This window comes from Lithobates pipiens, unplaced genomic scaffold, assembly GCF_037356315.1.
Source record: "Lithobates pipiens isolate NorthernLeopardFrog02 unplaced genomic scaffold, aLitPip1_a1.2 Scaffold_1, whole genome shotgun sequence".
NCBI lineage: Eukaryota > Metazoa > Chordata > Amphibia > Anura > Ranidae > Lithobates > Lithobates pipiens.
In genome coordinates, this window is record NW_027507685.1 from 23645968 (window position 1) to 23672235 (window position 26268).

The 26268-nt window shown below is 45.9% G+C and overlaps 1 protein-coding gene across 4 annotated transcripts in view; it reads left to right on the plus strand.

Annotated features, from left to right (window-relative positions):
* Positions 1-26268, plus strand: part of RADX (RPA1 related single stranded DNA binding protein, X-linked) — a 122808-nt gene that overhangs the window by 87857 nt on the left and 8683 nt on the right. For 3 of the 4 annotated variants that reach the window (XM_077484933.1, XM_077484784.1, XM_077484792.1), the window contains 2 exons: positions 13970-14037; positions 22693-22998. In XM_077484933.1, the coding sequence (XP_077341059.1) occupies positions 13970-14037; positions 22693-22998 (374 nt within the window). The remainder of the gene's footprint in view (positions 1-13969; positions 14038-22692; positions 22999-26268) is intronic. The other variant, XM_077484856.1, reaches the window with a different exon arrangement.

A 26268-nucleotide genomic window follows, 5' to 3' on the forward strand; every position in this document is an offset into this window, starting at 1 on the left:
TCCAGAAATCACATTTAATGAAGCCGACTGCATTTATTTTTTTAGGGCAGAATGAACAATGGCACAAATTCTCAGACTTCTTACAACATCTTTTTAGTTAGCCTTTGCTGCTATATCCTCAAACAAAAGGCACATCTATATTAGGGGGTTTTGAAATGGGAGGTCCAACATGCACATATAGGTGTGATGGTTCGATATTAGACCTAGCCATATGGTACAAATATGGCTTAGATTCCAGAATATAAACGGCCAGCAAACATATAGAAACATATTTTGTATTGTGTTTCCTCCTGGCAAACAAAAGTAAATTCTTGAAAAGAAATGGCTCATAAATATGACCTCATATTCACATTAATTTCAGTTTTAGTGGTTGAGGGTTTAGCCTGTGCCAATTAAAAACATGATTATTGCACTAAAAAGTAGGTTCTGCTTTGAAGTAGATTAAAGCAGCCTTACATGAACTTAAGCTGTTTTTCCCTGCAAAGCTTTATAAATTTCCACATTTCTGAAAGGCTGCCCTATACACATTTCTTTAATCAGTATCAAAGATAATTATTTTCAATACTGCATGTACATACGAATATGTCAACCTGTGAAATCAAGAAAAATCCTTGAGTTTCATACACAAGGAAAATGGCCTGGATGAGATTTTAAATGTCAAATTAACATTTCATTGGGTATTTTTTTTTTTTTTTTTAACTCCACTAAAATATTAGTCTGCACCAGTTTTCACGCCTAAATCCCAGTGCCTCTAATGGTAGAGGAAAGAGGGTCTACCTTTTAGAATTTTGCCACTTTTACTGTTCATTAAAGTGATATTAAAGGCTCTTTTTCTTTATCGTACATCTCAGGACACAGAGCCTGTTATAATAACTACTTGGGTTATACGTCACTTATAGGTGAATGGACACTAGTAGATCAGTCAGAACAATCACAGGAAGTCCTCCCCTATATAACCCCTCCTACACAGGAAGCACATCAGTTTTTTCGCAAGTGTCTGTAAGGTGGTGGTCATTGATGTAATGCATGTGCATTACAGGTCTGGACAGTTCTATTAAGAATCATGGACTTCAATCTGAACCATTCGAAAAAGCATATGCAATGGCACATTTAATGCTTGCATAAAGATACGTGGTTGCACAAAGATGCATGTTTATACATGTTTGCATACATATACATGGTTGCATAAAGATACATGGTCTGCATAAAGATGTATGTTTATACATGTCTGCATAGATGACTGTTGCGTAATGTTGCATAAACACATTTTCACAAAGCATGCTTGCTTATTGGGTAAATACATGTTTCCATGGGCATGTTTTGTATAAATGGCTGTTTACAGGGACATGTGTTTCGACTAAATGCATAGTTACATAAGCCCATGCTTCCATGGATTCATGTTGCTTAAACACATGCTGGCATCTTTTCATTTTGTACTGCAAATGTATATGTTTACATTAAACTACATATGTGCTTATTTACTTTAAGCTGTATACATATGTACTTTTTTTTCCCGGGACTACATGAATGTGCTTATTTGCCTAGGACTACATACATATGTGCTTATTTACCTGGGACTACATGCATCTGTGCTTATTGGTCTTGAACTGCATACATAAATTCATGAATGGCAAGAATACTTGTATGCCTGCATGTTTGCATACCTAGGTACTTGCATAATGGCATACCTGGGTACCTAAGGGGTTGCATAAAGGTAAACCAACATTGTTTTAGACGTCCATCCTTGGAGGATTGTATATTAAATTGGCTAATATAGTTGCTGCGTTATTTACCTGTTATACCGGTTAAATGGTTCCAGAAAAGAGAGGCAGCCGGGGCAGGAAGGAGCATCGCTCTCAAGTTTAGGCATCTGACTGGGTCCACATCTCCTGATTAGACAGTGGTGTCAGGTGCCTCCTGAGCCACTGTGGTGTTTGGCATTGCAGTGCAGGGTGCAATAAGGATGGCTAAGATGGAACATGAAAGACATAGTGGAGGAGAACAAAAAAAATCCCAAGAAATTATTTGAGTATGTAAATAGTAAAAAAAGGACACACCATATTGGCCCCGTAAAGAATGAGGAAGGACATCTGGTTACAAAGGATGGGGAGATGGCGAAGGTATTGAATTTATTCTTCTCCTCAGTCATCATTAGGGAATCGTGGGGGGGTGGCGTCAGTAACCAAAACTGCAATGTTTATCCTCCATGACACATCACATTTTCATCCTCGCCTACTATGCGCTTCCTGATGCATTCATTTTTCATCACTGTGGTTACATCACCTTCATCATGTGTGTCTGATCTCGGTTGATCGAAGCCTAACCGGTAAACATCTGTAAAGGCACGTCTTCTTCATCTGGTGGTTTGTTGCCGGGCTCATCAAGGATTTCTGTAGTTGCAGTGGAAAGCCTTTTTTTTTTTTTTTTTTTTTTTTTTTTTTTTTTTGTGTGCATCTTCCCTTTTGGGTTGGCCTCAACTCACAGGGTTCAAAAAAGGTCTAGCCCCAGTGCTGGGCTTGCTGAAGATATCTCAATACTCATTACCTCAATTTTTGCTCAGGAAGCAGTGGGTTCCAAGGGTTTCTTTGATATTTCTACAGGAGGAAGCTGTATTTTTAGGTCAATGCACGTTACTTACATACAGTCCTACTCCAGGTCTTGGTAGAGGATCGTTCTCTGTATGGAACTTGAAGATCGAGGCATTGGCTTTCTGTAAGGCTCTGTTTCTGGGGTGTTACAGAGCAAAAATTGGTGGTTGATAGTCTTCCTTTTTAGGAATTTGCAGAATAACCACTGTTGCCAATCTCTCCAAGTTGATTGGAGGCTGTCTACAGTTCAGGGGGCTCGGTCTCCACAGCAGAGTTTACTGTTCATTAATATCTTGGCATTTTTTTGCCAGTACGCCTTGCTCTGGATTATAGGACAAACCAGTTGTAGATTCAATCCGGAAATGTCTCTGCAGGTATATATATCAACCACCAGGGCCTCACCAGAGGTCATGTGACTCAGGGAGGTGAACCACATTCTGTCTGGTACAGTACAAGTGCTGTCTCTATCGTCAATACATATTCCAGGGATAGAAGAGTGTCAGGGGGAACTTTGCAGGGGAATGTACTAGATTCTAAGTTCTACAACAGGTTGGGACAGGTGTGCCTGGGACGAGAATCCCACTGCCAATAGGGGTAGATGTAATGGTAATACCTTTAAGGATCAGTTCTCCCTTATTTGATGTTTTCTTTATCATACATCACCGGACACAGAGTCACAGTAATAATTGTGTGGATTATATGGCACCTTCAGGTGATGGACACTGGCACACCCTAAACAGGAAGTTCAGTTCTCCATATAACCCCTCCCCTTACCCGGGAGTACCCCAGTTTTTTCGCCAGTGTCTTAGATGTTGGTCACCAGTAAAGGTGTGCTGTGCTGAGCTCCACTGGAATATTCCTTACTGGGGCAAGCCATGCAACGGGATCCATTCAAAGTGTCTTTTCCAGGCCGAATTGAATGGTACCCGGTCCTTGTGTCTGAAGAAATTCGATTTTTTGCTTGTAGCGTTTCTCTTTTTTAGAGACCTGGACCCCGGGATCTAGTGTTTTTTTTTTTTTTTTTTTTCAGCCATATTCCTGGCGGGGTGTTTTTTACAGGCCCAGAGCTGTGGATCCCATGATTTTAAAAAGGGGGCCCCAGTCTCTGAAGGTTTTGTAACAGAGCCCACTGTGAGAGGTGAAGGTTGGGTCTGTTACCACAGAACCCTGCAGCTGGATAAGGTAAGAGATTCCTGAAGAATTTTTCTAATTCTTGTGGGTTTTCTCCTTTAAAGTAAATGTTGCTATGCCTTTAGTCACCACTGGGGGCTGTCGAGCACGTACCTGCCCATGCTAGTCAGTCTCGCTTCTGTGTCAAGCTGCATGCTTCCTCCGGCCCAGGCTCCAGGTGAAGTCGTGGCAAAGGGGGGTTTTCTTCTCCTAGGAATGTCCCCCCACCTCGATAGCTTTTCTCCAGGCAGAGGGAGCATGGCATTAGAAAGTGGTATGCCGCACTGCTCCCGCCGCCATTACGACGGTTCCCTTCAGCGGCTTTCCTCCTCCTCCAGTCCACCTCCATGTGGCCAGGATCAGAGCCCGCTCGCGGAGGAAAATGTTAAAATTAGACAAGGGAGGGGCATGGTGGGTGGTCGGAGGAAGAGGTCTGTGCTTAGCGGAGCAACGCTTCAGCATTGACAACGCGAGCTGTATGGCTATATAATGCCTTTGTCAGGTGCATACAGCTAGGTGGGACACAGAACGGATGGGTGGCATGTGAGTGGGTGGCACAGGCATTCCCAGGCACATTTACTTAAAGCATCAGGCCGAGCTTAATAGCAGCAGCAGTTGCTGGACTATTGCTCAGCAGTGGGTGCATCTTTTTGGTGATACCTCTGCGTTTGTGCTCAGCACTAGGTCCAGAGGAGGTGGTTCAAATGCCACAAAGACTAAGGACACGAAGGGGTCGCCCTCAGGTCCTAAGGACCCTCCCTCTGCAACACCATCCAGGTCTAAGGAGGCTGGTCAGAGGGAGCCATCAGGGTCATCAAGTGCTGCAATTGCTTACAACACTTCAACACCTGTCTATATAACTGAGCAGGTTTTCTCCTCAGCTATGAGTGGTTTAGAGGAAAGATTAGCGGCTTTGATCGCATCTTCAGAGTGGAAGAAAACTCATTAGGTCCCCTTCTACCACCCAGGCGTCTCAAATGGAGGAACTGTGGGAGGGGGAAGATGTATCCCCCTCAGGGGACCATGGACAGGCTGAGGATTCCTCTTCCAAGTGGGGAAGGACCTTCTTCAGCCTTACGTGCTGAGAAGCTGCTGGTGCATTCTCTTACTGAAATGGTCCGCTCAATGTTTAAGCTACCCTTAACGGAGTCGGTTAACCACTTGCTGACCGGCTGCTGTACATATACGTCGGCAGTTTGAAGATGGATATCTTGGTAACGGCAGCAGCTGCTGCCACAACCAACCGAGAGATCCATCTTTTCAGGAACCATTCCTCCTTCCCATAATGGTGGTATCCGATAATGGTGGTATCCCCTCCCGCCGCTCTCCTGCTCCCTCCACCGCCGGTAGCGGTCCTTTCTCGATCGGGTCCTTGGTATGGAGACAAGTGAGGTTAAGATGGGCCCTACCCGTCTCCATACCATACCATAGTAGGGCAGAAGCGATGCCAAAAGGTCACTTCCTCCCATAGCTCTTAAAGGCACATTTTCTCTTATATTCACCGACCGACACAGCTCCTCTCTGTAACTAAATGGGTTTGTTAGCCTGCCATTAGAAGAACTAGGCAAAAATTGTAACGCAATACACAGAAACTTGCCCCGGGGGATGGACCCTTTGCTAACAACCCTTCCTGCTCCCAGGCAGAACCCTGCGGGCCCTTTGGTCCATTTGTTTGATGCAGGTTTGATGTTTTTTGCACAAGATAGAAGATCCTGGGATCTTCTATCAACTGCCGGCTGGGTGGCAGGCTGGTTAAGTTATCCGTGTAGTCTCCCCAGTCCGGCCATCGAGCGTGTGCAGGCCGCAGCTAAGGCTCGGCAGGCCACGACATACCTCAGCTCCAGAGGTGGTCGGTGAGCTTCAATGCTCCGGGTTATACATATGACTGGGCTACTGATGTCTGGATCACAGTATACTGGGCCAGCAGCTACCCTGTAACTGCGCAGGAGTAGGTCTGTGATGGAATGTCTCCCAGCTCTCCAGAACTGGTAAGTACGGCTCTCCTTGCTTTGGTGAGGTGAGCAGCTGGGCATTCCCTGGGAGGTCGATTTGGGGGCCACTTCACCTCCTCCTCTTCTCTTCTCTCCCACGTCCTTATGTCCCCTCCTTCCCCCCTCCAGGGGGGGCTGCATGTGCTGCGGGCGGTGTGTGTGTGGGGTTCGCTGGGTCTCTCACCTGTAGGGGACTCTGTGTGGCTAGCGTTGGTCCTGGTCCCGGTCTGGGGGGTCCCAAAAGGAGTCTGTGGAGGTGTTCTTGCTGAATGCAGGCAGCACTGTTCTGTGATATTTTATTTTATTTTATTTTTCTGTCACCTCATGGCGCTGTCTGGCGGCCATTTTGGCTGTGGGCGAAGCAGGTTCCCCTTGTGAGCCTCAGTAGCCATTTTCTATAGGTTTTTCCTATTGCATTGGCGGACATTTTTTTGAAGCCCGAGCGCTCTTTTCACCGCAGTTCTCTTGTTACAGCTTTACATGTGCTCTCACATGCTGTTTCCTGTGTCCACTGTTTATACAGGACTCTGGATGGCTCTTCCCTGAACGCTGGTGCAAAGCTCTGCAGATCGTTTCACCGATATTCTATACAGCTGCTGCCGACAGTTTCTTCACTCTGCATCTGGGTAACCTCCTAGGGACTACAGGCATGGCTAGTAACATTCACAGAACGCCCCAGGGTGGTGAGTCTGGCGCTAGGCACCCTTCTCCCCCCAAAGCGGCAGCAGCAGCAGTCCCCTTGCAGGTTGAAGATGGGGTAGGGTCAGCATGGCTTCAGAAGCTGGTTATTCTTCCCCCGAAATCCAGGCTATTGCAACCGGGTCACCTGCGGATAGCGCTGTGCCCATGGACACTCTGACAGCGGTCCTTAACTCTCTTGTTGCTAAAATAGAGGCGGTGCGTGGAAGGAAATTTGCGCGTAAAAGGCCCCTAGCCCCCCCGTCCTCTGGGGAGAGCTCTGATGCAGACTCTGGCCTTGCTGCGGCTGGTGACCCCTGCTCTGACCTATCAGACGAGGCTGACCAGGACCATTCGGACAGTGAGGATGATTTCCCATCTGAGTCCAGGCGCGACAAAGCGCTTGTTGGAGCACTTATCATAGCTGTGCGTGATACCTTGAAGATACAGGAGCCAGCTGATCCCTCTGCTGATGTATCGGTCCCTTTTGGGTCCCGCAAGCCAGCACGTTCACTTAAGGTGTTCCCGTATTTAACTTATTTTGACAAGTTCATCTACAGGGAATGGAGTCGGCCGCAAAGGACCTTTTCGATCCCCAAAAACATGGCGGTGCGTTAACCCTTTGAGGTAAGCCTTCTCAAGAAATGGTCGGCTCCTCCGGTCGTGGACCCCCCAGTATGCAGGTTAAATAAAGTAACCACAATCCACGGTAGAGGGGACTCCTGCATTCAAGGATGTGGCGATCACCATGCAGACTCTGCGAGAATTTGGGTGGCTGTTGAACCTAAAGAAGTCCGGTGGTTGTGCCGACCCAGCGTCTGAAGTACCTGGGTTTACTATTGGACTCCAGGGAAGCAAGGGTCTTTCTCCCCTCAGACAAATGGCAGACTCTCAGATCTGCGGTCAAACTACTGATGAACCGCAAGTGGATGTCGCTCTGCTTTTGCATGCGAGTACTGGGGCTCATGGTAGCCTCCTTCGAGGCAGTACCTTATGCCTAGTTCCACACCAGAGTCCTGCAGAAGGAGATTTTGTCAAAATGGGACAAATCTCCATTGTCCCTGGATCGACAGGTCCAGGTGAGCCAGCCAGTCAGGGACTCTCTGATCTGGTGGTAGAAGCCCCCGGTGATTCATTCTGGAAAATCGTTCCTTCCTCTAAAATGGACGGTGATCACTACAGACGCCAGTCTCTCAGGCTGGGGTGGAGTGATGGGGATTCAGTCAGCTCAAGGCCTCTGGTCGATGGACGAATCCAGGTTGCCAATCAATCTGTTCGGATTGAGAGCAATCGGGCTTTGCCTCCACACGTGGTCGACGTGTCTTCAAGGACATCCGACCAGGATACAGTCAGACAACGCCACGGCTATGGCGTACATAAATCGCCAAGGGGGAACAAGAAGCTCAGCCGCTGCTCAGGAGGTCGCTCACATACTTCGGTGGGCAGAGCGACACGTTCCGGCCCTGTCAGCCATTTACATCCCGGGGGTGGAAAATTGGCAGGCGGACTATGAGTCGTCAGATGCTGGACCCAGGAGAATGGGCGTTGCATCTGAGATATTCAGGCTGCTGTGCCTGAGATGGGGCACACCAGATGTGGATCTATTGGCCTCCCATCTCAATCAGAAGGTGCCGAGATTCGTGTCCAGGACAAGAGATCCATGGGCAGACGCGTCAGACGCGCTGGTGGCTCCGTGGGATCAATACCAGCTGATCTACACCTTTCCTCCACTGAAACTGTTGCCACGTCTGCTTCGCAGAGTGGAAGCCGAGGGCATCCCAGTAACCCTGGTTGCCCCAGATTGGCCTCAGCAGCCCTGGTACGCAGATCTAGTGCGTCTGGTGGCAGACGCTCCCTGGCGACTGCCGCTGTGAGAGGACCTCCTATCTCAAGGTCCAATCTTTCACCCTGCTTTACCATCGCTGGCTTTAACGGCATGGCTATCGAGAGCCAGGTGCTGAGGAACCAGGGTCTGTCGGATTCTGTGATTCCAACTATGCTGAATGTGCGGAAGTCTTCTTCACGGAAGATATACCATCGTACCAGGAAGGCCTACATCTCCATGTGTGAGAAGAAAGGGTGGCATCCGCGCTCCTTTTCTATATCCAGGATCCTGCTGTTTCTTCAGCAAGGAGTAGACCAGAAATTGGCGTTGAGCACCATTAAGGGGCAAATTTCAGCCCTGGCTGTCTTTTTTTCAGAGACCCCTGGCATCTCACTCATTAGTGAGTACTTTTGTTCAGGGGGTACCTACGCCTTGAAGGGGCAGGTGCCCCCCTTTCCAGTCACAGCCCACTCTACAAGAGCAATCGGAACGTCTTGGTTCTTCCAACACCAAGCGTCTGTCGCTCAGGTGTGTAAGGCGGCGACCTGGTCGTCTGTCCATACGTTTACAGAGTTCTACAAGGTAGACGTCAGTGCATCGGCTGATGCCTGTTTTGGCCGCAAAGTTTTGCAGGCGGCCGTGTAGTTGCACTTGAGATTTTTTTTCCTGTTTTTTCGATAAAAACGCAGTACTGTTAATGCACTGTTGCATTACTTCCGCAAAAAGGTTGCGGTGTTGGGGCTCTCTCCTGTTGAGAATGCCCGGTTATATGGCAGTGTGTTTTTTCGTACACTGCTGTTTTTTTGTAGGTTTAGTTTCACTAGTTCCCACTTGCCATGGTGGATGAAGTTTTAATGCTGTTTTTTTTCTCACCCCTTGTTTGGCACTGCTTGGGGACGTCCCATTTAGTTACAGAGAGGTGCTGTGTCGGTTGGTGAATATAAGAGAAAATAGGATTTTTGTACTCATCGTAAAATCCTTTTCTCTGTAATTCACCGACCGACACAGCACCCACCCCTCCTTTTCTCTACGTTATACTGCTTGTTGACGCACTGAGTTCTGCCTGGGAGCAGGGAGGGTTGTTGGCACAGGGTCCGCCCCTGGGGCGGGACTAAAGTTCTGTGCATTGTTACAATTTTTGCCTAGTTCTCCTAATGGCAGGCTAACAAACCCATTTAGTTACAGAGAGGAGCTGTGTCGGTCGGGGAATTACAGAGAAAATGATTTTACAGTGAGTACAAAAATCCTATTTTTGTAAACGTTATAACTTATGCGCACACCAATCAAACGCTTATTGCGTTTTTTTTTGTTTTTTTTTGGGGGGGGGGGTGGTTTACCAAAAATATGTAGAATACGCATCGGCCTAAACTGAGGGGACAGTTTTTTTTATACATCTTTGGGGGATATTATAGCAAAATGTAAAAGATAATGCTTTTTTTTTTTTATAGCGCAAAAAATATGACCGTAGAGGTGATCAAATATCACCAAAAGAAAGCTCTATCTGTGGGATAAAAAAGGACATCAATTCTGTTTGGGAGCCACGTCGCACGTCTGTGCAATTGTCCGTTATATTGATGCAGTGTCGAATCGCAAAAAGTTCTCTGGTCTTTGGCCAGCAAAATGGTCCGGGGCTTAAGCGGTTATTCTTTTTCTAATTTTAAGACTTCCGATTGTTGTCCACGTTTTAGTCTGGAAGAAAGTTGGATAATCTTCCCTCTTATTACTGCTTTGTGGGCACTCCAAAGAGAGCTTGGGGAAATGTCTCCAGTGTCATTTATTGAAAAGTATTCCCAAAAATCCTTTTCCAACATAATGCCATGCACTGCATTGGAAAGGATTGTTTTATTTAGGCGCCAGTGGCGCGTTACTGAGCGCGTCATAGTCTGTAAGTTTCAGGGTCACTAAGGAGTGATCAGACCATGGAACATCTTGTATGGAGACTTGGGTGGCTGTGTGTATTTCAGAGGTGGGTAGAAAAATGTGATCAATTCTAGTGTAGGTCTTATGTGGGGCTGAGTTATGTATATAATCTTTTGCGGATGGGTTTAGTTCCCTCCAAGTATCCATAATGCCTAGTGAGTGAAGGAGTCTGGCAATGCGGAGGCTCTGCTTGGGAGGTTGAAGGTGGGGGATCTCGTGGGCCTATCTGTCCAGCAATTGATCAAAGGTGATGTTGGATTTGCCGCCTATGATCACTCTGCCCTCGAAGTGGGGGGAGAGGGATGTGAGCATTGAGGAGAAGAATTTGGCTTGGCCCCGGTTGGGTGCATAATAAGATACAATGGTGTACAGGTTGCCTGCCATAGTACCCTTGACTAGTATGTATCTCCCTTCTTTATCTTTAATTGTCAAAGAATGTGCGAATGATGTCTGTTTAGAAAGTAGTATAGCAACCCCCCTTTTTTGTCTTCTGTGTTTGCTAGGAAAAAGGTGGGATGCCAATTATGGAGGAAGGAGCGGGTATAACTGTTAGGGAAGTGAGTTTCTTGGAGGAGGATTATATCTATGCCCCTAGAGTTATATCTTTGGAAGGCTTTGCATCTCTTAGCGGTGCAGTTTAGACCTTAGGCATTATGTGAGGCTATATTAAGGGCCATCTGGAATCGGCCATGGATACGAGAGGGTGGAAGCGAGTACATGTCATTTGGCTTACCTGGAACCTTGATGATCGGGTATTGAGTCTGGAAAGTCCGAGTAGGTACCTCATCTGGAGTTTCTGGTTGATGGTAGCCTTCTGTGCAGGTTCCGGGGGGGGGGGGAGTATAAGGGGAGAAAAAGTAAAAGGGGAAGGTACATAGGGAAAAAAGGGAAGGAAAGAGTAAGAGAGGGGAATGTGAAAAGTCCTAGGCAATATCGACTAGGATAATGCAGGGCAGGACTGGCAAGCCAAGTCCTGGACCAAGACCCACAAAAAAAAAAAGAAAATTAACCTCTAGAAAGGTTGCTGTTCTGATGTCACCAGAGGGGAGAACCCTCTGGCATGCATGGGCATATCGGGTCCCCAAAAATAAAGGAAATTGGTGTGGGACCTTGAGGCATGGTAGCTAAGGAGCTAAAAAAAAAAGCGGTAAAAGGGGATAACTGACATAAACATTCAAACAAACAATTAGAACATTGAACAGTTCTCTCAGGAGATGCCATTAGATTATGTGGGGTGGAGGGGATGAGGTAAGGAGTAGCACCAAGTCTGAGACAATTGGGTAGGGTAACCTGAAAACATTAAGTTTGATCAAGAATTCTCAATTGTGAAGTGTTGGTGGTTAGCCCACTCAAAGAAAAAAAATATTCCCTGTATGGTGAGGTCAAGATTACAGGACCTTCTCATGATTTCCTCTTTAATTCCATAGTAGTGGGGTTTGACCACTACATCTCTCGGGAGCCCATCTTTATGGGGGGGGGGGGGGTGAAGAGCTCTGTGGGCCCTGTCTAGCTCGAGTTTGACTGAGGATGTCTGGGATGACGTCCTTTTATGAAGTTTTACCGTGTCCAGGATATTGGTGACTGATTCAGGGATACCTCTGATGCGGAAGTTGTATCTCCTGCTTCTATTCTCTAAATTGTCAATTTTGGCAAGTGCAATTTAGAGTTGGTCTTGCTGCATCTGAATGCAATTTGTGTTTTGGTTGGTACATGCGGCTGTGTGATCTACGGCCTGCTCAATGACACCTATGCGGGCCCCAAGGCTCTGCAGGTCTGCTTTGATAGATATGGGGATCTGTGATGCACTCTGAGCTAGGCCTGCTGCAAGCATGTCTGAGAAGCAGTTCAGCAATTGGGCCATGTCAGTCTGGTGGGCTGATTGCAGATGGAATGCCTGCTGGGAGCCCGGATGGCTGAGGAGGGATTGCAGCATGGGGGTGCGCAGCAAGTCTCATTGTCCTGCTGAGGAGTGCTTCAGTGGAGGTAGGAGAAGCGGTGTGTGGAGGCAGGTTATTCACAGGGGTTGCTAGCAGAGGATTGGCATGCTGGATAGATGTAGGATGGTCCGCTATGGATTCCTGGTCTCCTGTGCCCCCTCATGGAGAGGTCGTGGCCGCCATCTTAGGAACTGTGGGGGAGGGTAGGCCGAAGTAGAGTTGCCGGATTACCTCCTTCTGTGCATTCCCCTGCATACAAAACGGTGCCCGGAGCTTTCCACTGTCTGGGGGTTCGTGTTTCTGTCTCGGCGGGGGTCCCGTTGAGAGAAGCTTCCGTTGAGGACTTCGGAAGGCTGGATCGGAGCTCCAGGTCAGCATGCCTTCCCGGAAGTCCTGCGCTTTCGCACTGTTTGGGTTTTTTTTTTTTTTTTTACTCTTTGCAGTTGTTACCTTTATAAATTTCCGGGGGAGGATAAAAGACCATGTATTAATCTCAAATACTTGCACATCCAAACAAATTCTCATTTCATGAGAATTATTAATTGGCATTGTAACACAGATAAACTAATTGGTGCAACCCTAAAAGTTTTCCACCAAGTGATTCAATTCTCAGATTTATCCATTTCACCAGGTCCTTTAACACCACTAGGATCTAACCCAGGCTTGAAACCAGGACTTGTCTCTTCAAAAATAAAATCACGTACAACTATGATAATAGAATTAGGAGATCACGTTAAACCAAAAAGGATATAATGTCAGATGCACAATTACATCACTACAACACGGAAACATTCCTTGTTAAGACCTTTAACACCTTTTGAATCGGATTGCCTTCAAGGAAATACTAGTGTACGCCTAGCTACAATCCTCTTACACTTCAAGCCCAAACAGATTTAAAGCACTCTGGGAATCAGTTCTTAAAGGGATTGTAAAGTAATTTTTTTTTTTTTTTTTTTTTTAAATAACAAACATGTTATACTTACCTCCACTGTGCAGCTCGTTTTGCACAGAGTGGCCCTGAACCTGCTCTTCTGGGGTCCCTCGGCGGCTGTCTCTGCTTCCTCCCGCAGGTACTTCTCACATTCATGTGAGCTCCCTCGCATGGTGAGAAGCATCTGCGGACGCGCTCCCGTGATGCAGCCGGCGGCTATAGCCGCTCGTTGTATCACACGGCCCAGCCCCCCGGCGCTCCGCATCAGTGGATGTGATTGACAGCAGCGCGAGCCAATGGCTGCGCTGCTTTCCATCCTTCTACTCCAGCCAATCAGCGGCCAGGCTGAGTGCTGAAGGACGGCGAGGGCGAGCGCGGGATTTTCGAGGGGTGAGGTAAGTAAAACAAGGGGGCTGGGGGCGCAGGGAGTGTCAGATGTTTTTTCACCTTAACGCATAGAATGCGTTAAGGTGAAAAAACATTTACCTTTACATCCCCTTTAACACATTTCATGATGAGCAATGGCAGCATGCATGTATCTTTGCACACAGATGCTCCATTCTCTCTTTTTCAGGAACTTTTATATAAACTTCTATCACATTGCTATATAACTCCTGATAAGTTGAAACAATTGTTCCCACAGTCCTCTGATTTGTGTTGGTGTTGTAATCAAGAGATTGGTTCTCTGGTGCACATTTGGTGTGCATTGATAAAAAGTATTGCTGATATTAATATTAAATTGACACCAGCCTGTGCTTGGTTCATATTTCTGGCTTCTCTATGAAAAAAATATTTAACATGTTTAATATGTGTAAAAAGTATACATTTATTGTACATAAAAATGATCGTGTTCTGGTATAGAAATCCTTTATAATAAAAACAAAAAACGAAAAAAAATGTTTTATATTTTTTTTTTATTCTTCTTTCAGCTCTGTGATTGCATCAAAAAGTAGTCATGATGTGGATACCAGAATACAGGAGTCCTTGTTTTCTGAAGGTAATTTCTCATCATTTTAGTTACCGTATATAATCGAGTATAAGCCGAGATTTTCAGCCCCTTTTTTTTAGGCTGAAAGTGCCCCCCTCAGCTTATACTCGAGTCACCGCCGTCTGTCTACCCGATCAGCGTGTCGTGCAGACAGACGGCGGCCATTCCACTATTCAAAAGCCGCGCCTCCCTGTCTGTGATAGGCGGAACACTCAATTTCCCAGCAGTCAGTGGTCCGCCTATCACGGACATCCGCTCATCCTCATACTACGGACGAGGATGAGAGGATGTCCGTGATAGGCGGAACACTGACTGCTGGGAAATTGAGTGTTCCGCCTATCACAGACGGAGGCGCGGCTTTTGAACAGTGGAATGGCCGCCGTCTGTCACAGACGAGGAGAAGAGGTGCGGCGATCCTGGCATGGCCGCCATATGTTTTTACATGCAGATCGCTGCAGAAGGACACAGGTAGGCTGGACACACAGGTAGGCTGGACACACAGGTAGGCTGGACACACAGGTAGGCTGGACACACAGGTAGGCTGGACACACAGGTAGGCTGGACACACAGGTAGGCTGGACACACAGGTAGGCTGGACACACAGGTAGGCTGGACACACAGGTAGGCTGGACACACAGGTAGGCTGGACACACAGGTAGGCTGGACACACAGGGATGGACAGGCATGTCTCACCCTCGGCTTATACACGAGTCCATAAGTTTTCCTATTTTTTTTGTGGTAAATTAGGGGCCTCGGCTTATATTCGGATCGACCTATACTCGAGTATATACGGTAGATCATTTTATTGCTCACCCCAGTACTGTGAATAGTGAGTAGGAGTGAAGTTTTTTTGAGTTTTTATTGGATCTTCAATTCGTTTATAATGGATATGCAATTGTTACATTTTTATATTGTAGAATAGTTCTACCTGTGTTTAGGCAGTTAACTGCGGTGGTTTAAAGGCATTAATTGCCTCATAACTGTGTTATAGCTTTCTTCATGCAATGCACGTTAACCACTTTCAGACCGGACCATTTTGCTGGTCAAAGACCAGACCACTTTTTGCAATTCGGCACTGCGTCGCTTTAACTGACAATTGCGCGGTCGTGCGACGTGGCTCCCAAACAAAATTGACGTCCGTTTTTTCCCACAAATAGAGCTTTCTTTTGGTGGTATTTGATCACCCCTGCGGTTTTAATTTTTTGCCCTATAAACAAAAATAGAGCGACAATTTCGAAAAAAACGCATTATTTTTTACTTTTTGTTATAATAAATATCCCCCAAAAATATATAAAAAAACATTTTTTCCCTCAGTTTAGGCCGATACGTATTCTTCTACATATTTTTGGTGAAAAAAAATCGCAATAAGCGAATGATTGGTTTGCGCAAAAGTTATAGCGTTTACAAAATAGGGATAGTTTTATAGCATTTTTATTAATAATTTTTTTTTTTTTTTTTTTTTTTTTTTTTTACTAGTAATGGCGGCGATCAGCAATTTTTATTGTGACTGCGACATTGTGGGGGACCCATCGGACATTTTTGACACATTTTTGGGACCATTGTCATTTATACAGTAATCACTGCTATATAAATGCAGTGATTCCTGTGTAAATGACACTGGCAGTGAAGGGGTTAACCAGTGGGTGGCAGTGTAGGGGTTAAGTGTTCCTAGGGGTGTGTTACTAACTGTGGGGGGGGGGGGGGGGTTGGGCTTTCATTTAGTGAACACTGATCTCTGCTCCAATCACATGGAGCAGAGATCAGCGTCACTAGTTGCTAGGCAGAATGGAGAAATGTTGTTTACAACGGCATTTCTTCATTCGGCCGCTCCGTGAGACGATCGCGGGTATGCTCGCGGCGATCGAGTCCGCGGGTCCCGCGACCGGACTCACGGAGGTCCCGACCAGCGCGGGAGCGCGGCGGCGCGCTCCCGATGGCAGGGCGGCAAATTTAAAGGGACGTATATGTACGCCCATTTGCCTGCCCGTGCCATTCTGTCGACGTACACCGTCGTGCGCTGGACGGCAAGTGGTTAAGTAATAACGGAATAAATGTGCAGCGCTAAAAGGAACGGTCGCTGTGCAACCAGAGACCGTATAGAAGTATTGGTTATAAATAGGTTATATACACATTACATTGAATAACATATTGTGTAAGAATGTAAATAAATTAATACATTGATGAACTTAGTGAGTCCACAATTGGAAGCTAAGTATTTGATTAGTCCAAGCAGATGAATAATATCCTTATGACCTCAATGAAAAAATAGGTGAGAAGAATGAGTATGGGAGATAGCTGCCGTCACCAACCAGGAGAAGCTTACCGTAATTATTGGCCTCGAAAAGAGCGTACGCCCAATGAGTCTTCAAAGCTTATGGTGAAAAAAACACAGACGGATTGGGCCATCCATGTCAGCAATGTCTGGCCCGAATGAGAGATAATCACACTGTCCTTCAAATGGTTCAAAATAACAATACCCCGTCCTTAAGATGGTTCAAAATGACAATACCCCTATATGGTGGGTGATCTCAAAACAGGGTGGCTCAAATCTTCCCCATGTACTCACACGATGTGACCAAGGAATAAAACAAAGTTCCACATAGTGTAAATCTATTTGATAGACTAAGTATTTATTTAAAAGTTAGGACCACACACATTTGAGTAGATAAAAATCTCTTGTAGTAGTGACTGTGAAGATAACGCAGTGGCATCAAGAAGGCTCGTCCCAATGTGTTTCCTCTAGACGTCATCTGGGGTAAAAGCCTGCTGTGGCCACTGCATTTAAATAGATAATGTGACCCCAATAACGATATGCAAACCTGTGATGTATTCCCAGTGTGGGTGTGATACTGCATTCACTTCCTGTCAGACAAGATGGTACTGGCGCGTGCGGTCCAAGCCTCAGTATGAGGAAAGGACCATTATCCATGTCAAGCGCACTGTATATGAAGCGTTCACTTCGCCACGATGAAACTGATGTGTGTGGTTCAGGCCTCACTTTCAACGACATGACGTGTCAGGCCACTCGCCCCGCATCATCAGTCACCGCATTAGACACAACCCCTGTATCTGCCACATCATTGGCCAGAAGTCCTCTAACAAATCCTGGAATGGTGACACCACACAGTCTTTCCAAAAAGGGAAGCCAAGGATTGCGCTGATAGTGCTGCACTAGTGTGACTAAATAAAAAATGTTAATGTTCTTCGTTTTTTTTTTTAAACATGCCACCACAGTTTTTAACATACATGTTAAGTAGCAGACAGTATATTTTTGCAGTATTTTGGTTTTCCGTGTCAAAGTAGCATCAGGTAGTTTTAAAGCAAACCTAATTTTGTTGTGTGGAGGAAGTTGCACAGCATACTTGCACATTATGACACTAACTCTGTGAGCTCCGTCTGTCACTGCCACCATCTTCCGTCCTGTTTCTTTTGGAGTCTTACCATTATACCTTTTCGGTGCTTGGACGGGCCACTGGTAATGCATAACATGTGCATACAGGACTTTTATTCTCCCTGGCTCTACTTCTGCCTTTCCCTTAACCACTTGCTTACTGGGCACTTAAACCCCCCTCAGTCCCAGACCAATTTTCAGCTTTCAGCGCTGATGCACTTTGAATGACAATTACGCGGTCATACAACACTGTACCCAAATGAAATTTTTATCATTTTTTTCCCACAAATAGAACTTTCTTTTGGTGGTATTTAATTACAGCTCGGAGTTTTATTTTTTGCTAAACAAACAAAAAAAGATGCAAAAAAAAAATCATGTTTTAATAGTTATAAAATTTTGCAAACGGGTAATTTTTCTCCTTCATTGAAGTGCGCTGATTAGGCGGCACTGATGGCTGCATTGGTGGGCACTGATGGCTGCATTGGTGGGCACTGATGGCTGCATTGGTGGGCACTGATGGCTGCATTGGTGGGCACTGATGGCTGCATTGGTGGGCACTGATGGGCTGCATTGGTGGGCACTGATGGGCTGCATTGGTGGGCACTGATGGGCTGCATTGGTGGGCACTGATGGGCTGCATTGGTGGGCACTGATGGGCTGCATTGGTGGGCACTGATGGGCTGCATTGGTGGGCACTGATGGGCTGCATTGGTGGGCACTGATGGGCTGCATTGGTGGGCACTGATGGGCTGCATTGGTGGGCACTGATGGGCTGCATTGGTAGGCACTGATGGGCTGCATTGGTGGGCACTGATGGGCTGCATTGGTGGGCACTGATGGGCTGCATTGGTGGGCACTGATGGGCTGCATTGGTGGGCACTGATGGGCTGCATTGGTGGGCACTGATGGGCTGCATTGGTGGGCACTGATGGGCTGCATTGGTGGGCACTGATGGGCTGCATTGGTGGGCACTGATGGGCTGCATTGGTGGGCACTGATGGGCTGCATTGGTGGGCACTGATGGGCTGCATTGGTGGGCACTGATGGGCTGCATTGGTGGGCACTGATGGGCTGCATTGGTGGGCACTGATGGGCTGCATTGGTGGGCACTGATGGGCTGCATTGGTGGGCACTGATGGGCTGCATTGGTGGGCACTGATGGGCTGCATTGGTGGGCACTGATAGGCTGCACTGGTGGGCACTGATAGGCATAGTTAAGGCGGCACCGATGGGCATAGTTAAGGCGGCACCGATGGGCACAGATAAGGCGGCACTGATGGGCAAAGATGGGCACAGATAAGATGGCATGGATGGGTGGCACGAATAAGTGGCACGGATGGGTGGCACGGATGGGCACTGATAGGTACCACTGATGGATGGGACTGATGGGCACTGATGGGCGGCACTGCTGGGCACTGATGGGCGGCACTGGGGTGCAGCACCTTTGAGGCACATTGTGGGCACTGTGGGTGGCACTGTGGGCACTATGGGCACTGCTGGGGGGCACTGATGGGGGGCACTTACTTTTATTCAGGATGGCACTGCGGTGGGCAGGTGGGCACTGGCAGGGGGCAGGTGGTCAGCTGTATTGCTGGCCGTGATCGGGACATCAGTGATCGGCTTTTTTTTTCTCTCCTCGCGCTGTCAGCGCGAGGAGGAATAATAGCCGATTACCGGCTCCGTTCTATCACATGATCAGCTGTCATTGGCTGACAGCTGATCACGTGATAAGGGGTCGGGATCGACCCCTTGCACGGATTGGTGATCAGGCGAGTCTCACGGACTCGCCGATCACAGAGCGCGCCGCGCGCGCCCCTCAGAGCGCGCGCAGGCCGCTCGTACCCGGGACGACGTCAATAGGCGTAGTCCCGGAAAAGTAGATCCGCGCTAATGCCGTCATTTGGCAATAGCGTGGATCCCAAGTGGTTAAAGTCTGAGGGGATTTTTTATTTTTTTTGACAAAACAGACTTTACAAGTCTGTTCTGCCAAACGATAAACCTGCTAGCGTTGGGTAACACAGTGGCTCAATGATTACTACTTATGCCTTTTTAGGTAGGGGGACCTTGATTCATATGCCAACCATGGCACTGTCTGCATGAAGTTTGCGTTATCTACCTGTGCTTGCATGAGTTTATGCTAGTACACCGGTTTCCTCCCACATTCCAAAAACATGGTGGTAGGGTGTCTCCTGTCTAAATTAGTTCTAGTACAACCTCATATCTAGAAAAGATGAGACGCTGTGTAAAATCTACATAAAATCAGAATGCAATGATCTGCAAAGCTCAAAAGCCCATATTTTATGCACAATAGAAAATACATCAAATGTTTAAACTGAGTAAATGTAGTTTTTTAAGAAGAAAATATGGTCATTTTGAAATTGATGGCAGCAACACGTCTCAAAGTTGGGGCATGGCAACAAAATTCTGGCAAAGTGGTACAAACAAGGAAGAGCTGGAAGAACATTTTGAACCTTATTAGGTTAATTGACAACAGGACAGTAACATGATTAGGTATAAAAAGAGCATCTTGGAGAGTCGAGATCTCGGAAGTAATGATGGGCAGAAGTTCACCAATCTGTGAAAATCTGCATCTAAAAACTGTCAAATTCAGAATAATGTTTCTCAGTATAAAATTGCAAAGGTTTTAAATATCTCAGCTAAGGTACGTAATATCAAAAGATTCTGAGAATCTGGAGACGTTGCTGTGCACAAAGGGCAAGGTTGAAATGCAATATTGGATGCCTGTGATCTTTGGGCTCTGAAACAGGCATGATTGTGCGATGGACATCACTGCATATAGGCTCAAGAATATGTCCAAATACAGTTTGTTCACGTGTCATCAAAAATACAAGAAAAAGTTGTTATGCAAAGAAGCAGCCATATAAGAACATGATCCAGAAATGCTGTCGTTTTCTCTGGGCCAAAGCTCATTTAAAATAATCTGTTGCAAAGTAGAAAACTGTTCTGTGGTCAAACGCATCAAAGTTTGTCATTCTTTTTTGGCAACCATTGGCACCAAGTCCTCTGGGCTAAAGAGGGAGCTGGCACATTTGGAAAGGCACCATTAATACTCAGATATGTTTCATCTTGAAATAAAAAATACGACAAGACCCAGGATGGTTTAGTAGTGGGATTACCTATATCAGGAAAGAATGGGACAACATTCCTCTCCCAAAACTCCAGCCACTGGTCTCAGTTCCCAGATGTTTACAAAGTGGTGTTTAAAAAGAGGGGATGCTACACTGTGGTAAATATGGACGTGTTTATTTTTTTGTGAATAAATTCTGGTTTTATGAGATTTTCAAATCATTGCATTCTGTTTTTTATATAGATTTTGCATAGAATCCCAACTTTTTTGGAATTGGGAGTGTATGTGTACAGATGGAGACCTTAGATTATAAAAGCTTGGAGGACATGGACTGCTGTGAATGAATGTATTGAGTAAACTGACAACACTATATAAATATTTGTAATCTAATATACAGTAGGATTTTATTACACCCTTAAAGCTAACTCAAAGTTACCGTATTTATCGGCGTATAACATGTGCCCCAAGTTTAGGAGGGAAGTTTAAGGAAAAAAACTTACATTTAAATGCCCATCAATGCAGCCTTGTCAGTGTCATTTGCAGCCTTGTCGGTCATTTGCAACCTTCCATTGCAGCCTTCCATGTCATTTGCAGCCTTCCATGTCATTTGCAGCCTTCCATGTCATTTGCAGCCTTCCATGTCATTTGCAGCCTTCCATGTCATTTGCAGCCTTCCATTGCAGCCTTCCATGTCATCTGCAGCCTTCCCAGTCATTTGCAGCCTTGTCCGTTTCTTTTGCAGGCTTTCTGTTTAAAAATGGCGCCGCCGAGATACAGAGTGGATCTCCTGTGTATCTCGGTAGCTCTCGGCTATTTTTGGCCATTCTCGACTGTTCTCAGCGGCTTTTGGTCATTCTCTGCGGCTTCCAGAAAAGGCAGAAGAGCTCGCAATCGGCGGGGGATCAGCGTATAACATGCATCCACGATTTTCCCCTGATTTTAAGGGGAAAAAAGTGCGTGTTATACGTCGATTAATACGGTAATTTCTCTTTTAACCCTGAAAATAAACTCCAAAAGATACTCCATAAACCCATTCGTAACACAAAGTAGTGCTATAGCTTCTCCTGAAAACATATGTACAGCAATAACAAGTGCATCAGCACTTAGTTTTCCATTTAATATCTCTGGAAAGTCCTATAAATAACTGGCACGACCAGTAAAGTCCACCTAATGTAGCTTTCAGTGATGAGTAGCAATAATGCTGCACAGCTCCTGAATTCTTAGCATCATTTCCACTCTCATGCTAGCTGTGCCTATTTGCAGTACAGTGGTATGAATAAATGTTTCAGCGGGCATGGCTATAGATTTTCCAAATGTTGATTCACAAGCCTGTATCCTGTCAGCACCTGGCCAAGCCTAGTCCTGCTTACTGCTTTCTGGATTGGCAGCACTTCCTCTGTTGCTGAACCCTTCCACTGTGAGCTGCAGTGTCTGACTGGGGTGGCATGTGAGACTCAAAGGAGGATTTGGCTTAGTCGGGGATGATCAATGTTTTGCTTTACTTTATAAGGCTTGTGCATTACATAATTCAATTTGTCTCATACAGGAGCCTTTAGGGGAACTTCAAACCTTTACTTAACACAGCATGAATCCCTTGAAATCCATTCTTACCATGTCATCGAAAAAAGTAGCTGGCTGTTCTGTGCCAGGATCTGCACCACTCACCTGATTTCTACATTAAAAATGCCTGTGTTGCACCACAACACGCGTTAACACTACCTGTGGTGTGCTTCACTGGACTAATGGTGCTTGTGTGTTTCTTGGCATTGGCTGCTTCTTTAAATGCATTTATCAGATGCTCGTTTTTGTTTTTGCTACAGGTTGATTTCATTTTGTTACTTTAAATTGTTGTGTTTTAGGTTGATTTCATTGCTGATTTTATTTTTTTTCCCATATAGCCAAGTATATTGCAGTGTATTTTCTTTTTATGCATAAGGAGAGGTCTACTAAGTGGCTAGGGACCGCATAATGCTCTATTCGTTTTGACAGAAACCACACAATGCTGGAATATCCATCTGCTATGGAGTTGACTATAGCAGTATAATGCCATCCCTTTGTTAAATTTTGTGTTTGTATGATAAGCCACTGGTGGGATATGCTTTTACATAATGCCTTTAATACAAGTGCAAATACTACCTTTTCTGTTTATTGAAATTTTGTAAATTTTCAACCTTTGTTTACGCAGTAGACGAAAAAACCCATAGCAATGTTGTGGAGAGTGAAAAAAGTGACAGAACATGGTCTCCTGCAAGATCCTGGGAAAGTGCTCTCTGGTCCGAGATCAAACATAACCTTATGGATCACTTACATTATAGCACAGTATTTCCAGAAAGCCTACCTCGAAAGTTTGACTACAACCACAGGGAGTTCCTCATGCAGCAGTACAATCTCCATCCAGCTAAACTTGTGAAGCCAATTTGTACCTCAAATCTGAAAATTCAAGATTTCCCAAGCGCCAGTGGGCCTGGCCATTATGAAGTCACCATACTGGGTAAAGTATAGACTCCTAAAATTAGATTTTCTTACAAGTATCCAGTCATTTTCACATTCTCAGTAAATCGTTTCATCACTTTGAGTAAACCTTTGAGTTTTTGGAGCCACTGACCCTGAACATATATGCAATGGGTCAGCATGATAGTATTTGCAGAACGAGAAGTCTATGAATGCAGCATCTGTTTCTCTCAGCAAAGGTTTCCTTTTTACAGTGACTTTGTCATTAGAGAAGCACAGCGCACTGCCATTACTGTCCTCCTTCTGAAAATTCTCAATGCCTGGCTGTCTTTGACTTCAATATGCTTTAGTCAGTCTTAAAATAAGCTAAGTGTTCTTCAAAAATCTAAAACGTGTCAAATTTGTTTATCTCTATACTTGTACTGGGTATACTCCGCACAGAAATCGGAGCACCTGACAGGGAGTTGGCATTCTTGTAAGCGTTTAGTAATGCCAGCCTCCAGTGATTCTCTCATGGCAGTCTACCTTTAAAAATGTATAGTAAAAACTAAAACGTATCATCACAATTCAAATCAAAAAGTTGAAAAGGTGTACACCGAATCATGGCTTCCTAGTATACACATACCCTGCTTTACGTGCCCTCACTTTATGTACACTTGCGAGTACAGACACATTGGCCTCTATGGGAAATCTTGGTCAGCTTGACATGGCACTGCTTCTGAGCTATAAGGCCTCATGCACACGGACGTTTTTACAGCCGCTTTTTTGAGCTTTTTTTGCAGCTTAAAAACGGCTGTCCATGTTAGTCTATGGCTTCATGCCCACCTAGGCGTTTTTGAGCTGCAAATGGCATAGGCGTTTTTAAGCTGTAAAAAAAACCCAGGACCAGTGCGTTCCGTGGCGTGGAGCTAGAGCTGTAAAAACGCGAATCGCGGGAAAACGCGCACAAACACGCATAAACGCGCAACATATTTTCTTTGTTTTCTGAGTGCTATAGCCAAGAGATGTGTTTCTTAAAAAACACTACTTAACGCTAACGCTAAAAAACGCGCAAAAACGCCAATGCAAAACGCGGTAAAAATCAAGTTTTTAACGACGATTTTTCCAGGCGTCGGAGCTAGCTTTGCAGCCAGTTTTTTAAAACGTCCGTGTGCATGAGCACTAAGTGACAGGGGCAGCAAACTTGAGGGAGCACCAAGAGGGGACCCAGAACTACAACATATCCAATTTTGGGGTCAGCCAGCTTGCATAGGTAATCAGTTATGCTTGTAAATGACTATTGCAGTGCAGTATTGAGAAGTTGAAAAAAGGAATTGCTTCACTTTAACCACTTCAGCCCCGGATCATTTTGCTGGCCAAAGACCAGACCACTTTTTGCGATTCTACACTGAGTCGCTTTACCTGACAGTCGTGCAACGTGGCTCCCAAACAAGATTGACGTCCTTTTTTTTTCCCCCAAAAATAGAGCTTTCTTTTGGTGGTATTTGATCACCCCTGCGGTTTTTATTTTTTGCGCTATAAACAAAAAGCGACAATTTTGAAAAAAACGCATTATTTTTTACTTATTTTTTGCTATACAAATGCAGTGATTCCTGTGTAAATGACACTGGCAGTGAAGGGGTTAACCAGTGGGTGGCAGTGTAGGGGTTAAGTGTTCCTAGGGGTGTGTTACTAACTGTTGGGGGCTGGGCTTTCTTTTAGTGAACACTGATCTCTGCTCCAATCACATGGAGCAGAGACCGGCGTCACTTGTTGCTAGGCAGAACTGGGAGAAGCTGTTTACAGTGGCATCTCCCAGTTCAGCCCCCCCTGAGACAATCGCGGGTATGCCCGTGGCGATTGAGTCCACGGGACCCGTGACCGGACTCCCGGGGGTCCCGACCAGCACGTGAGCGCGCCACCGCCGGCGCGCTCGCGATGGCAGGGCGGCATTTAAGATTGGACGTACATTGGCGTGCGCTGGTCGGGAAGTGGTTAAACATTAATGTCACAGGTCAGCTGTGAGTACACCCCTCCACATTTGTGTAACTATTTTATTTCATGTGACAACACTGATGAAATTATACTTTGCTACGATGTAAAGTAGTGTGTACACAGCTTGTATAACAGTCTAAATTTGCTGTCCCCTCAAAATAACTCGACACACAGCCATTAGTGTCCTAAACTGTTGCCAACAAAAGTGAGTACACCCCTAAATGAAAAAGTCCAAATTGGGCCCAACTAGCCATTTTCCCTCCCGGTGTCATGTGACTTGTTAGTGTTATAAGGTTTTAGGTGTGAATGGGGTTCAAGTGTGTTAAATTTTCACTCGCTCTCTTACTGGTCACTGGAAGTTCAACATGGCATGTCATGGGAAAAGGACTTTCTGAGGATCCGAAAAAAAGAATTGTTGCTCTACATAAAGATGGCCTAGGCTAGAAGAAGATTGCCAAGACCCTGAAACTGAGCTGCAGCATGGTGGCCAAGACCATACAGTGGTTTAACAGGACAGGTTCCACTCAGAACAGGCCTCGCCGTGGTCGACCAAAAAAGTTGAGTGCACGTGCTCCGTGTCGTATTCAGAGGTTGTCTTTGGGAAATAGACATATGAGTGCTGCCAACATTGCTGCAGAGGTTGAAGGGGTGGGGGGGGGGGTCAGCCTGTCAGTGCTCAGACCATACACCGCACACTGCATCATTTTGGTCTGCATGGCTGTTGTCCCAGAAGGAAGCCTCTTCTAAAGATGATGCACAAGAAAGCCCACAAACAGTTTTCTGAAGACCAGCAGACTAGGGACATGGATTACTCGAACCGTGTCCTGTGGTCTGATGAGTCCAAAATAAACGTATTTGGTTCACGTGTACTGTGACATATTGAAGCCAAGCACAATCCCCCTCCCTTCGGAGACTGGGCCGCAGGGCAGTATTCCAACATAACGATCCCAAACACACCTTCAAGACGACCACCGTCTTTCTAAAGAAGCTCAGGGTAAAGGTGATGGACTGGCCAAGCATGTCTCCAGACCTAAACCCCATTGAGCATCTGTGGGGCATCCTCAAATGGAAGGTGGAGCGGCGCAAGGTCTCTAACATCCACCAGTTCCGTGATGTCGCCATGGAGGAATGGAAATGGACGCCAGTGGCAACCTGTGAAGCTCTGGTGAACTCCATGCCCAAGAGGGTTAAGGCAGTGCTGGAAAATAATGGTGGCCACAGAATTGTGACACTTTGGGCCTAATTTGGACATTTTCACTTCTCACTTTTGTTGCCAGCGGTTTAGACATTAATGGCTGTGTTCAGTTATTTTCAGGAGGCGGCAAATTTACACTGT